At 40.4% G+C, this 13,663-nt stretch overlaps 1 protein-coding gene across 2 annotated transcripts in view; it reads left to right on the plus strand.

Annotated features, from left to right (window-relative positions):
* LOC103384934 (forkhead box protein J3-like) overlaps nucleotides 1–13,663 on the plus strand; it is a 51,197-nt gene continuing 37,534 nt past the window's right edge. Inside the window, exons 1-3 of one of the 2 annotated variants that reach the window (XM_008318637.3) lie at nucleotides 1–369; nucleotides 12,410–12,533; nucleotides 12,839–13,320. In XM_008318637.3, coding sequence (XP_008316859.1) covers nucleotides 12,955–13,320 — 366 coding nt within the window. In that variant the 5' untranslated portion in view covers nucleotides 1–369; nucleotides 12,410–12,533; nucleotides 12,839–12,954. The remainder of the gene's footprint in view (nucleotides 370–12,409; nucleotides 12,534–12,838; nucleotides 13,321–13,663) is intronic. The other variant, XM_017036260.2, reaches the window with a different exon arrangement.

The following is a 13,663-nucleotide window of genomic DNA, read 5'->3' on the forward strand; positions in this document are numbered from 1 at the left end:
AGTGTGGTGCATGGATTCATCTTCAACGTGCTCCGGCTGGCGTTGGAAGTAGTTCCGGTGGTTTGGCAGCCCAGCGGAGCACTCAGTGCCGGGGTCTTCGTGCTGTGAGGAGCGCAAACGCGAGTAGAGGCTCGAGTCCGCCGCTCGGGATGTCAGTCGTCGGCTGACCACAGCAGCAAGAGCAGCGGTCAGTCAGTCAGTCGGTCAGTCGCCTGCACCGTGCTCACCGCTCCACTGACACTGTCTCCTGGACGCAGCTGGAGCTTTTGTCTTCGGAGGAGGAATGTTAGTAGTATAGGCGTCTGGAGCTTCTGTGAAGCAGCGTGCAGCAACAGCAAAGCGTCGCCGGTTCATGTTCACCATCCATCGGTGAGTAGTCTGTGGAAAAGAGTCGGTTTATGATTAGACATGAAGGCTTGTTGTAAATGAGAATTTTTCAACCGGTAAAGTCATCCAGCGGTTTTGACTTTAATGCACGGAACAGCAAGTTCGTTTGGGTGTCTGTGTGAATGTATGAATGCATTCGTGCACACGGACACTGGAGTGTACGGATTTATCTCTTTGTCTCTGCTGCATGTGATAAAAAAGTCAACTTAAATCACAAGTTTTTGTGTCATTGCACGGTGCAGACAGTAGTGTGTGTCTGTCTATTTGTTGTCTTGTATTCAATGTATTCAATGACACCGTTTTCAACCAGTGTGGTACATTCTCATATTGTGTGCAACATACTGTAATATTTGGTTGCACTATAATAATGATGGATAAAATCTAAAATGTGTAATTGTGGTCATGCACGTGTACTTGACGTGTGTCTGTCATTGTTTTAATACAGACTGGACAGATGGACAGATGTTGTCAGTAGCCATCTGTCTGGGTGTCCAATATTGTATATGTAAACCACATTTTCACCCAACATGCTGAATTATGGACTCTTCGTCCATAGAGCACATTGTAAATTGTCTTTTGCTCCAACTCCACTTGGTCTCAGAGAACTTGGTGCTACATCTTCCCATCAGTATCCGTCCCTCCTTGCCAGATACTGACTCATGAAGCATTTTTAACGTTACCCACTTGACCTTTTTGGTATTTTCTTAAAAAATACAATGATTTTATTTTTGAGAGGGGGGTTATTTCTTCATAAAAACTGAATACGTTGGGCTTTTCCACATTCCAAAGAAGTAAGTCTTTTACAGATTTTAGTTTAACATTTGGAAGATGAGTTAAAATATTTTTTTTAAGTAGAATTTTTGCACATGTCTATAGAGCACTTTACAGTCCATTGTTGCACTTGTGTGATTCTACTCACCCTGATGCACTGGGCATCTTTAATAAGACTGCACTCAGGTCAGTATAGAATACACACTTATCTACAGCGCCACAATTTTTTATATTTGTGTCAGAATATTATAAAAAAAGCACAGTGTCCCTGGGCAGAGATGTAGTCTTTACAGGATTATAATATCTCTCTTTCTCTCTCTCTCTCTCTCTCTCTTCTTTCACTCTGATGGTATCTTTGTGAAATATAGAGCTTTGTCCCATAGGTCATGATACACTCCACGACCATCTCCAATGTGAGCTCATGCCACTTGAAACCTGTAAAAGATGACATTGACTAAGTGAGCGTTTTGAAACGCTGCAAAAAACTTTGAAATTTTGAGATTTTCCAGGAATTTTCCATCAGTCCTGAGCTGATGTAGCCGAGGGAGTTGTAGCCTTTACAGCCTTTACGTGTTACGATTATGGAAAGGATTGTGATTATTTTGGTCAGTATGGATAATTGAAATTATTATTCTCTAGCCCTGGAAACACATCACATTTATTGCAGGTAATAAAAAGCTCAACTGTCCTGTTGAGCTTTTGTCCTAAATAACTGAAAGTATAAAATATACATACTGCAAAAAAAAAAGGAAACGTCAGCAACCAGCAACGTAAACCTCCAGAATCTCCTATAAACAAATTAATATAACATTAAAATACAATTTAAAATCTAATATAGAATGCAACTGAAAGGATTAACAATTATCATGACTAATACATTTTTTAAATTGAAAAAGTAATTTGAACCTATTTTAGACATATTAGTGCACTTTAACAATATACATAAATATATCAAACAATATTTAATAAATTACAGTCAATAAATAAATCAAAGACATGAAGCCTGGTCCGTTGTAGCCCAGAACAAACAGTATACATACAGAGTACATGCTGATAGAACTGATGTCTTTCTATAAAATACATCTTTTATTGATGACTGATGTGTAGAACGTTGATGTGGATTTACTACTTCACCTTCTCTGTCTATGCATTAGTTGGTCGAATGACACTCAGTGTTTGAATATTTGTTGAGTTTTTCAGAGGTTCCTGGTGTTCCAGCATGGTGCCGACGTCACTCCGGTGAACTTAGTTTACTGTTTTGCTGACTAAACGCTGCTGCTCTCCTCTGCCTGCTCCTCTACGTCTGCTTTTGCCTCCTGCTGCACCTCTCCTCTTTCTGTCCACTTTACTTACAGTGACTATTCAAACACTACCGCCACAGTGCACACGTAAAAGTGTGTGTGAAAGACAGTATACTGTGGGAGTCAATTGCACAGCCCTACTTTACTATTATATTAATTGTTATAATAAAATTTCTCTTCTGTCCTTCATTTTTTCGATATCATTATTATAATCACAGATTATGCTGATAATTATGAAATAAGCATAATTGTTGTTTATATTAACAACAACCATAATAATAATAATAATAATATCCATAATAATCATAGTAATAAAACAAGGACCTCTCAAAACACTGTACAATGAAAACCAAAGACATTAATAATACAATTTAAATCAAACTAGGACCTAAGAAAACGAAATCACAAGACAGTGGGACAGTTATACTAAATTTGGGAGTTAGTTAACTGTCAGATGTAGGAGTCATTTGTCACCCTACACAATCAAGTTATTTGTGGAACATTTCCATCCAACTGTTCCAACTTCATTGGAGTGTTCTGAGGTTGTCAGGGTTTATATTTGTGTCTGTAAAGCAAAAATCACTTGTCTCTGTGTGTCCTAAATAAAAAAAAAAGTGTTGCTTGCTAACAGGCCAACAGGGTTTGATTTGACTTTAGAAACAACCCTAAACCAATTTGCCTGCTAATATATGTTAGCAGTGGGCTAACCAGCCTCCAGTCGTTAACCCTGATCTACAGGTGCACCGTACATTCAGATGTTAAAACTGTACCATTTATTCACATTTTAATGATACAGGTGTGAAGTCATCAAAATTACGAGTGGAGACGGGTGAAAGGGTTACTACAGTTTCTACCCTTGAGCGCCATTTTCCTCCACCACGTCGCATACGTACTGCATTTATTTGCAGTTTTCCCACAGCAAGAGTACACAGTGTGTTAATGGTGCTCTCATTCTCAAAGACTATGACTGTTTACTTTGCCGTTGAAAGGTGGACGAGTGTTTTCTCTTTTTGCAGCCAGACCATAACCTTAGCACGAAGAGAGTCCTTATCTGTTATTATACTGCAGCACGCATTCACACTGTTTGCTCTCTCAAGAAGCGCACAGATAAGGGAAGGCGTTAGCATGTGTTTGTGTATGACAGGCTGGAAAAAAAAAGCATTGAGTGAGTACCCTGCTCCTGATTTGGATGCACCTCTAATTCCTATCAAGAAGAGAGCTGTCTGAACAGATTTCTCTCATCATTATTTGCACCGAGATTTACTTGCGCTTGTAAATGGTGTTGATTGAGGGTAATTTGGCTTTTTAATTGCCGAACAGCTGCCACACTTGCTGCTGATTGCCATTGTAGACTTTCTCAGTAGATCACTCATAGACCCCTAAATGCCTCATTAAATCGTTATGCAGAACTGCTTAAAACGTGAAGAGAAGGAACTCTCATAATGTTTTACTGATTCGTGTTTTATCATCGGAAAGGTCGCTGTAATTAATGCCAATGTCAGCAAATGCATGGGCTGGAAACTAGTGTTGCAGTGACTTTGGAAAGTTGAATTAAGGGCTATTTAAGGAAACACTTCATGTGCTGTAGTCTCTTTGATAAAGATGAACTCTCCGTGCTAGTATATAAATCAGTCATGGCCGACAAGGATTTATTTGGCGTTCCCGCATATTTATTATGACTATAATGTATTCTTCTCCGACCGACTTTGTACGAAATATTAGGAGCAAGTCCTTGTCCTGTTTCTGTCATGGCTGATTTGCCACGCAATTAAAAAATATGACACTGGAGTGAAGACGCTGATCTTCTCACATGATTATCGCAGAATGTGTACCAAGTGCATGTTGGTATCAAGGCTGGGAGTTTTCGCCCAAAAGTCATGGTTGAACAAATTTAATGTGATGCACTTCCACCACCTGGACACACTTACACAGCTCAGTCTGGTAGTCAAATTATATTTATTGTTGGTCAGTTCAGTTTTTTTCAGTGAGTGAGCAGGCACAGAGGCATTAATATACATGTTTTTGTTCAGTATTTCTATTAAAATTTAAATATATTTAGAGCAGTGGTTCTTAACCTTCAGGGTTCCGTACCTCCAACAAGGTTAAGAACCACTGATTTAGAGCAAAGTTCAAAATGATGAAAGCTGTACAGTAGTTATTGATTTATCTGATGTTTTTTTCCCCCCAAAACTAAAGGAAAATTTAAAAGAAACTGGAATTTTCCATGAGAATAAGTTAAAAATGTACCAACTGTACTGCATGTTGATGGAGTCTGACTCCGAGACTTTCTGGGATGTGGGGAGTTTTAATCATTCCATGTTATATAAAACAAAGCAGAATTATTAATGCTAACCCATCGGTTCGAGGTCTGTCTGTCTTCTACTGTAAGTGACAGACTTATTTTTAAATCTAGCTGTGCAGTAGATGTTTGTCTCAGAAGCCACTGACGTCGGCAGGTGGAGTGAAGGCTCACGCTTTTCAGCTTCTGCTGTTATTTAGAACATGTAACCTTTTTACAGTATTGAACAAAATGAAACGTAGTAATGAGGAGGGCGTGTACAGCAATCCTGAACAGCCATGCCCTTAATGTCAAACAGAACAAAGTCTCATTCATTTGCAGCCAGAGTGAGTTCTCTCACTATGGCACCTGTCATTAAAATGCCTGCTGAAACACTGCCTGATGGTGGGCATTGAAATAAGAAGCGTGAGGAGGGGGAGTTACCTCGTATCTGCCACTGCTACATTACTTGGTCTGGGGGTCATTTTAATTACCTCGTGCCATATTAATAATCACATGAACTTCATCTTCTTTCGGCTGTTCCCTCCAGGGATCACCACCACTATCTCTATGTCCTCTTTTACAACATCCTCAAATCTCCATCTCTAAAATCCTTTGTCAGATATATTCACTATATACTGTATATTCACTATATATTCACAAACCATCTCAGCCTCTCCTCTGTAACTTTGTCTCTAAACTGCTCCACCATAACTGTCCCTCTGGTCTGTTAATTTCTAATTCTGTCCATCCTGGTCAATCTGAGCATCTTCATCTTTGCAACATCCAACTTAGGCTTTTTTAGCCCTGGTTTAGAGACAGGGCCACTGGCTCACCAACCTTTTTGAAACTGAGAACTACTTTAAAGGTTCTAAGTAATACGAAGAGCTACTTACAGACATCATTGCAGGTGTAACTAATTAAAAAAAACCCCAAAAAACAGCAATGCAATATATTACAATTATTTTTTTCCCTCTTGTTGACAAGTTCTATTTTTAGTACATTAGGTAGTCCATGATGGCTACCATGTATCCTTGAGCACCATGTTGGTGACCCCTACTCTAACCCATACACTATAGCAGGTCTCAGTACTCTATATGTAATAATAATAATAATAATAATAATAATAAATAAGTTAAATTATATGAATGATAGTCATCAATAATCTCATGAACATCGTAAATGGGAGTCCTCGACACCCAAAGGTGAGTGTAAGTGAAAACCTTCCTCCTCAGGCTTCTCATTATCCGATGTATTACTTTAGTGCGTATTTCCACTGTTTTAAGTAACCTTACAGTCCCTGAGTGCCCCGAGTCGGTGTGATTTTCTCTCATTGGCTGGAAAGTACACCTAATTTAAATCAGAACGCAGCAAATCCTTTTATCTTGTCAGAATCCTCTTTGATTCTGTTACAAAAGCACGGCTTTGGTTTGAAAACGAGGAAAAAAGGGCAAGATGAGATAGGTAGTGATCACTTTTAAAAGGCCATCATTTGGATTGAACTTAGCGGTGGGGCTGCGAGCAACGAGAGTTTATCGCAAAAGCCTCGTGAATTGTGAACCTGATGCAGAACGCCTGTGTCCTACACAAGCGCAGGGTGTTGTTGCATTCGTCTGGTTATTTTTTAATGAGTACCAATTGTTAGTCAATTTGCATGTAAAACAATGCAATTATAAACAAGCATCAAAAGCTGTGATGCTTCTAAAAAATGTAAATGACTCTCTATTACAAAGCGCAACAAATCCTAGGCCATGCCTTGGAACCACAGCCTCTAGGAATGAATATTCACTTCCATTATTAATGTTATTCACCAGCCAAACTTTTTAGGTTGGTGCAGTTGGGTGCTTTAATCTATTTTTTGCTGGAAATTAATGAATTTTTAAAGAGAAACTTGTCCTTGCTGAATAGTGAGGGGATGTGGGGATGTAGTTCGAATGGTGGCGCCGCAGTGCTATAGTCGCCTTTATTGTGCGAAGTGTGAGTTCACAAACAGCATCCCATGTCTCTCTCGGGACCTTTCGTTGGGGGAGTTTTGCCGAAATGCTGCACTCCTATGTTTTATTTATGACAAAATATGCCTTTTTAACTTTGCCGTTGTCAGAATCTGGAATTCTGATAGTTTATTTTTTCTTTGTCAGCAGTGCTAAGTCTTCTGGGTCGCTAACTCCCTCTTCCTTGGCAGAGTTTTTTTTTTCAAATGCTATATTCTGTGTGGGCTTGTAGTGAGTTAATATTTTATTTTGGGCCCTCAGAGAATCAGGGGAACTTTCTGGTTTTGTATTTTTTTTTCAACTTCTTTCAATGAGATTTTCTGTCAGACCTAAGGAACATTCTGTTTCAGTTGAGAAGTCACCGCACTGACTTGAGTGACAAACAGGCAGTTTTCAGAATTGACTGGGAAAAAAATGTCTCAAATAATCTATAGTCAGGTCTTTCCCGTCCCTCACATTGACTGTTAGGCTGTAGTCGGTCTGACCACTTGATTTACGCAAGGACTACAAAGTTATAAATAGTACATTAGCATCTAATAAGGTTTTTTTTCCCAGTAAAAGATGGTAGCAAATGATAATTGCTTAACCCAGTTCCATTGGAGACGAGCAGCAGCCCTCCCTACCCCCCCAATAAGGGCAGCTGATTTTGCCTTGATGCTTAAAATTGAACGTTTTCAGGGGAACGTTTTTTTCTGAGTGGAAGCAGAAAGTAATTAAAACATTCAATGCTTCTTTTTGGACCTTTTTCCTCCTTCCTTTGAATGGCTTACACTTTGAGATGTGACAGCACTCAGTGCCAACAGACTTTCTTTTCACCACACCCCCCCACTCGGTGCACTCTGGGTGGGTATTTTGTCATTACTTCATTTTCCCCCTGAAAATATTTTGATGCTTCTTTCCTTTGACGCACTCCCCTCACCCCCTCCACCGCGCTCTCGCACTCACTCTTCTCCCCCATCCCCATCTTCCCCATTTAAACTTCTTTATTAAAATGCAGAACTGCAATGCCCCCCCCCCCCCCCTTCCCTCTGAAAGCCTTCTAGCAGCAGGGGCACTGTTGGTTGGTAGTGATGCACACAGCTGAGTGTGCATCATAGTGACAGGGTCTGTCGGTGGAATGCATTTGATCAAACACACACTGTCACCCCTCTTGATGAAGACGCAGTTGCAGCCATGTGTCCACAGTGCAGAGTAATGAAATGAAATTAAGTAAAAAAAAATCAGGTTTAACTGATAACTCAAAAAATGCAGCGTGAATTTTAAACATTTCTTTTTATTGGAAAACAGTGAAATTGAGACACGGTACATTTGACATCTGTCTCCATCCGCATCCATCTCAGTGGATATCCACTGTTTACCAAATGCCACAGGTGCTGCAGGGTGAACACGAGGTGAGTCTTCTTCACTCAAAAGTAAATTCAAAGTAAATTAAATTATTTACACCCTCAGAGATTAACAATAATAAGAAACTAAATGAGTCAACATATAATTCATTGTTATTTGCACTGTATTTTTTTCTTTCTTTTAACACAGAATTGATAAGAAATTTACTCAATAAGGATTTGAATCGATAAATTATATCAACAATTGAAAGTCAGTCGTTACATTTTTATCCATCCCCTACAAATGCCTGTTTTTAAAAACAAACACTGATCATTTGAACAATTAGGTCAAACACTTCTTTCCCGTCTGATCTGCTATCAGCCTTTAATTCCTCTCTATGATGTTTTTTTTTTTGCTGATCAGTGATTGTGAGATAATTCTGTTTTTCAGGAACTGTGCCTGTTTGTTACCACCAGCGCCTGCATCACAATCAGTTACCTAATCCTGTTACTGAGAAATCCTTTGTCAAGGACAGTTTTCTGAAGTGTCACCTAATTTCTTTTATCTCCTCAGAGGGTTGTTCAATTTGAAGGTTATTCTGTATTTTTGTGAAAATCAAAGCAAAGGCATTTTAATGTTTTGTAAAATGAAGAAAAAATTAACCATCTGATTTTGGTTCACTTAATTGTGTTTCTTTATTTTCAGAGTAATGAAGTCATAGAAAAAGTGTAAAAGGATGTTATTAAATTAAATTAAAATGCATCACATTGATGCCTAATTTAATCTTAACCCTTTACACATTAAAATAACCAATAATAACCATTTAGTTTAAGTACCTACAAGCATCCATATTTGGAGCTGCGATGTCTTTGACCCTTTACAAAGGTCATAGTCGTTAAAATGGTTGGGTTTAATAATGATGCCCTGAGAACCCCAGGATTGAGGTAAGAAAGGGTTAAAGTCACATGTTTGTATATAGTGGAGCAGTTTACGCAGGATATGAATGCACAGGACGGATGAAAGAGTCTGTTTGCTATTTGTGTACTTAGCATTGCACACAAATGAGCCTCAGGTCACAGGTCAGTAGAATAAAAGCTTAGCAACAACGACAGATGCTCCGAGTGGCTCTTACGTCAGTAATACGTCATAGTCTTGTCACAGCATCACGGCAAAACCTTTCAAACAGAGGTGAGTGTTCCAGCTAATTAGGGTGATTCTTACCTCGACTCATGTTAACATTCCTAGAGCAGAAAATGACCATTTCTGTAAAGCTTTCAGTCCCACATGTTTGTGGTCATATAAGGTCTGTTATGAGGGATGTCAGAATGGACAGGGATTGAATAAAAAAATGGAGGTGGTTATCAGTTTTAAAGGTACAATATGTGTTGTATGGATGTAGCTTTGGAGGCATTGATGCTGTAAAAGGAATCTTTTCTCTTAGCGTTGCCTAATGACATGTAGGAAAGACACTTTATATAGTAAATTTAAGAGCATCATAAAGTCTAACCCTGGCTTCCTAAGGTGAAGTTTCCAACCAAAGGTTTGCTGAGAAATCTAAACACAAGGAAGTGAAGGAAATTCCAAATGACTTTAATACTGAAACACATTTGGCCTTTTTCTGTTTCTGCTCAGATCACAATAAAATTGACTTGACAGCGAATGCAACATTTCAACATTTGAACAAACAGTACCGTGCTTTTCTGAAAAGAAGCGATGAAAAGGAGAAACAGAGCTTTTGTCTCTACAGTCAACCCCCTACCACTACAAATACATGTGAGGCTGCTGTGAAAGGCGGCAGAGACACGTTGCTGGGGTTAGCCCAGTCACTGTGGGACCAGTTGACTGAGTCGACTAGGTAATTGGTTGCATCTACCCACCCGGTGGGGCCCCGTTCTCCGCAAGCAATGTCAAGGCCCCTCCTCTTCTTTTTCTGCTCTCTTATATTACTCATCATCCCAGCGGCTCACCAGGCTAGTGGTGCAAAGCTACACCACAGCACCGTGCAGCAAGCCCACGCTCCAAAACTTCTTCACAACCGCAGCCACGGCAGCACAGCAGGTCGAGGCTTGTGGCAGACTGATTTCCAGCCTGTGCCTTCATTTTAATGAGGGGGAAATAAGCACTTGTTGTTTTGTGCCTGGTGTGTCGCCACCCCCATCCCCAACAACCACTACAACTAGCAATGCTACCTTCCCTTTTGTAAAATTGAGGTGTGCTAATTAAGCTGGCTTACAGGGATCTGGAGGGAGGGAGGTTGCTCTGGCGTGTAGGCCTGGAGGAGGAGATGGAGATGAGGAGGTGTTGTGAAAAAAGCATTACCAAGCACAGTCTGTGTAGTAGAGTGAAATACCCTTTCCATCCTGTACCAGTTGTACTTCTTGTCTTAAGTAGTGGCAAAAACGTGGGATTTGTTTTTACGACTTGTAATTAAGCTAACTCATAGCTAGTCCCGACTTGTAATTAAGCTAACTCATAGCTGTTTCTGAATATTTCCATATTTTCTTTTTTATGCTGGTACATTGGACTCCTCAGGGGAATTCACTATTTCTCCCGGCAAGCGGACTCATTGATGTTCTCCCACTTTGCTTCTATGCGGACAGCATGAATGGAAAATGCGTGGGCCAATAGGCTTTGTGTTGTTGAAGGACATCTGAAGGTTACTGACAGACGAGGCTCACGATTTGGATTTCTATGTGAAGGATAAAATCATGGCAGGACTTTTCCTGGCCTTGCATCGACGAGTTCACAAACTGTGTAAAGGCTGGTAAATAAGGTAAAATGAGCTATAATACACTGCTATACATTGTCCAAATTATTATGAAACATTTTTGGTTCATAAAGTGCTCAGGTTTGTCTACACGATTAAGAGAAGAGGAAGCGTGGCGATATCATTTAAAGAGATTTACTCTTTACACCAAGTCATATCACTTGTTATGCAGTAAGAGGCAGCGTGAGTTTCTTTTAGATTGTGGCTTAAGCAAGATCTCCTTTTAATGTTTTCTCATTTTGTAGGTGAAGGTGTACAGCTTAATTAATAGTGGGAGCTCTGCACTTCCGTGTGTCAGGCCTCGTGTCAGCGATCAATCCCAGGCTCAAACGTTTGTCCAGTGTGTAGTCAGTGTGGAGAACGTTTAGACCCAGTTTGAATTATATAAAAAGTAAAATTTTCACAACAGCGAATTCTGCCCAGGGATTACAGATGTGTTGACAGTGACCCTTGCAGGGGATGGAGGAGAGAAGAGTTGTCATAAAATAATAAGCCAGAATTCTTTTCAAACATTTTCTTGAATTTTTATATTTGAGCAACACTCCAAAAAGAATCCAACCAAAAACAGGCAAAATATTCCTTCATATTCTTACCCACATTTTTACTACTTTTTTTAAGGAAAAAAACAGATGTAAAAGTGTCCATGCCCTGCATCTAGTTAATTCTAGCAAAAAGTTAGTTTTTAGATTTTTTTTCTCTAAAGCACATCATGCTTCACACCATAAATTCTTACTTCCGTGATCCAGGGCTTTAAAAATACTTGGAAAAGAAAAATTTGTAAAAGGTGAAAAACACCTTTTAGAAATTCTTCTTTTCCAAGTATTTTTATTGACCAATTTAATTCACAATTTTTTTTCACTAATTCACCTTTTCTGTGTTTTTTCCAAGCTTTATTTGTAACCTTTAAGTGAATAGCACAAGTCATGTGACATTTAAACGTGCCCAGATGTAATGTAAAAAGCCCATTTGTCTTTGTTTTGTTCTGAATCATGTGAAAGCTATGAAAAAGTTAGCACCAGCCCCGAAAAGGAGTTCCAACACTTGGTGCACAGGACACAGTTTTGAAGTTCAGCGCTGCTCTAAAAATAGCTGCACAGTTTAAATGTTTTTTTTTTTTTTTGGTCATCGTTTGTGTCTGTGTGAGGAGGATCTATCTGAAAAAGCTGGGGGAGGTGCAGTGCATGGGGGTGGGCATGGACTTGACAGGAGAGTGAGGCACGTCGAGAGTTGGAGAATGAGAACACGGTGTGAGGGGAGTTGCACAGGGAGAGGAAGGAGACGAGTCTTTCAGCTCCTCCAGAGGGTTGGAATTCCTCCCGAGCTGTTCCCCCCATTTGGCAGGCACTTGTGAAAACAATTCCCCAGCTTTTAGTCACTCTGCAGATCCAATTGCCATTTCCACTTGGGAGGGAAATAGAGTGAGAGGCAATCCAGATAGACAGACCACAGAGAGAGAAAGAGAAGAGAGTTTTAATCGGTTTGGACAGATGCCGAGGCTAGTTGAGCAGTTGTGTGATATTAATATCTTATGAAGGCAGTCTGGCGTAGCAAGCTCACCGTCTTGTGTGGTTTTGTGTTTGTGTGTTTGCAGCAGCGGCCATTGCAGTGGCTAAATGAAGAACTTGTGAACATGCGTGAGGGGAGGACTCTACATTTCACTTCCTTGACTTGTCCAGATGCTCTGGCCCAAAGAAAGATGGAAAGGAATGGGAAAAGTAAGAAACTGAACTCATACCTAGTGCACAACACCTTCGCCCCCAACTGTGAAATTAATGGAATAAACCAGTTTGATGGTATTTTCTTTCTTATTCACTGCTCATACTTTAAATCACATCACGTGCAGAGTCAACGACCAAGGGATGGAACATGCCAAAATATTTAGGTTTCCATTATACAACACCCGCACAGTGTGTGGAAAATAATGTGGAAGTTATCATCCTTGTGTCTCTGCCAAGTGTACTTTCTGCTCCTGCTAAATGAAAATGAATACACATAGTAAACAAACCTCCTCCTCTTGTAGACTTGAGCCAAGGCTTCTGCACAGCACCCATCCAGTGAGCCCACAGGAGATCCCGTGTACGCCGCGTCGCTGAGCCTCCTCGACTTCCCTTCTGACCTCTCGACTCGCAAATCAGCATGACCTCTGAGCTGGAGAGCAGCCTGACATCGATGGACTGGCTCCCCCAGCTCAGCATGAGGGCGGCCATCCAGAAAGCAGGCACAGGACATCACCACAGCCACCACCATGGACACCACAACCACCACCATGGCCACCATCAGGGACAAGGCCTTGGAAAGAATACTGTTCACCTGGATCCAGCCTCGACCCTGGACCACGAGGAGGCGGCACAGCACAGAGACGGGAAACCGCCGTATAGCTACGCCAGTCTCATCACCTTTGCTATCAATGGCTCACCGCGCAAAAGGATGACGCTGAGCGAGATCTACCAGTGGATCTGTGACAACTTCCCTTACTACCGGGAGGCGGGGAGTGGCTGGAAGGTAAGTCCAAACACTTTTGTGGAGGATGTTTCCCTCAGAAAGTTCCTTCATTGTTGATGTTGAAAATCTGCTTCTTTGACCTGTTTACGGACTGAAATAAGTTTCGTTCAAATGTTCAAATCAAACAATTAGATGAAGTTAAGAAAATCTGTTGAAAATTTAAGTATTGATGTTTAACAGGTTTACATTCAGATTTCAGTGTAAATTTGATGGATTCCTTGATTTCAACACTGTTTTGGAGGCAGAAAGTTATGTTAGCGATTGCATCACAGCAGTTTGAGGCATCTGACGTAATTATGATGCAGATGCCTCAAGTTAAAAACCAACATTCATTACATGAAGT

Source organism: Cynoglossus semilaevis, chromosome 10, assembly GCF_000523025.1.
Source record: "Cynoglossus semilaevis isolate Cse_v1.0 chromosome 10, Cse_v1.0, whole genome shotgun sequence".
Lineage (NCBI taxonomy): Eukaryota > Metazoa > Chordata > Actinopteri > Pleuronectiformes > Cynoglossidae > Cynoglossus > Cynoglossus semilaevis.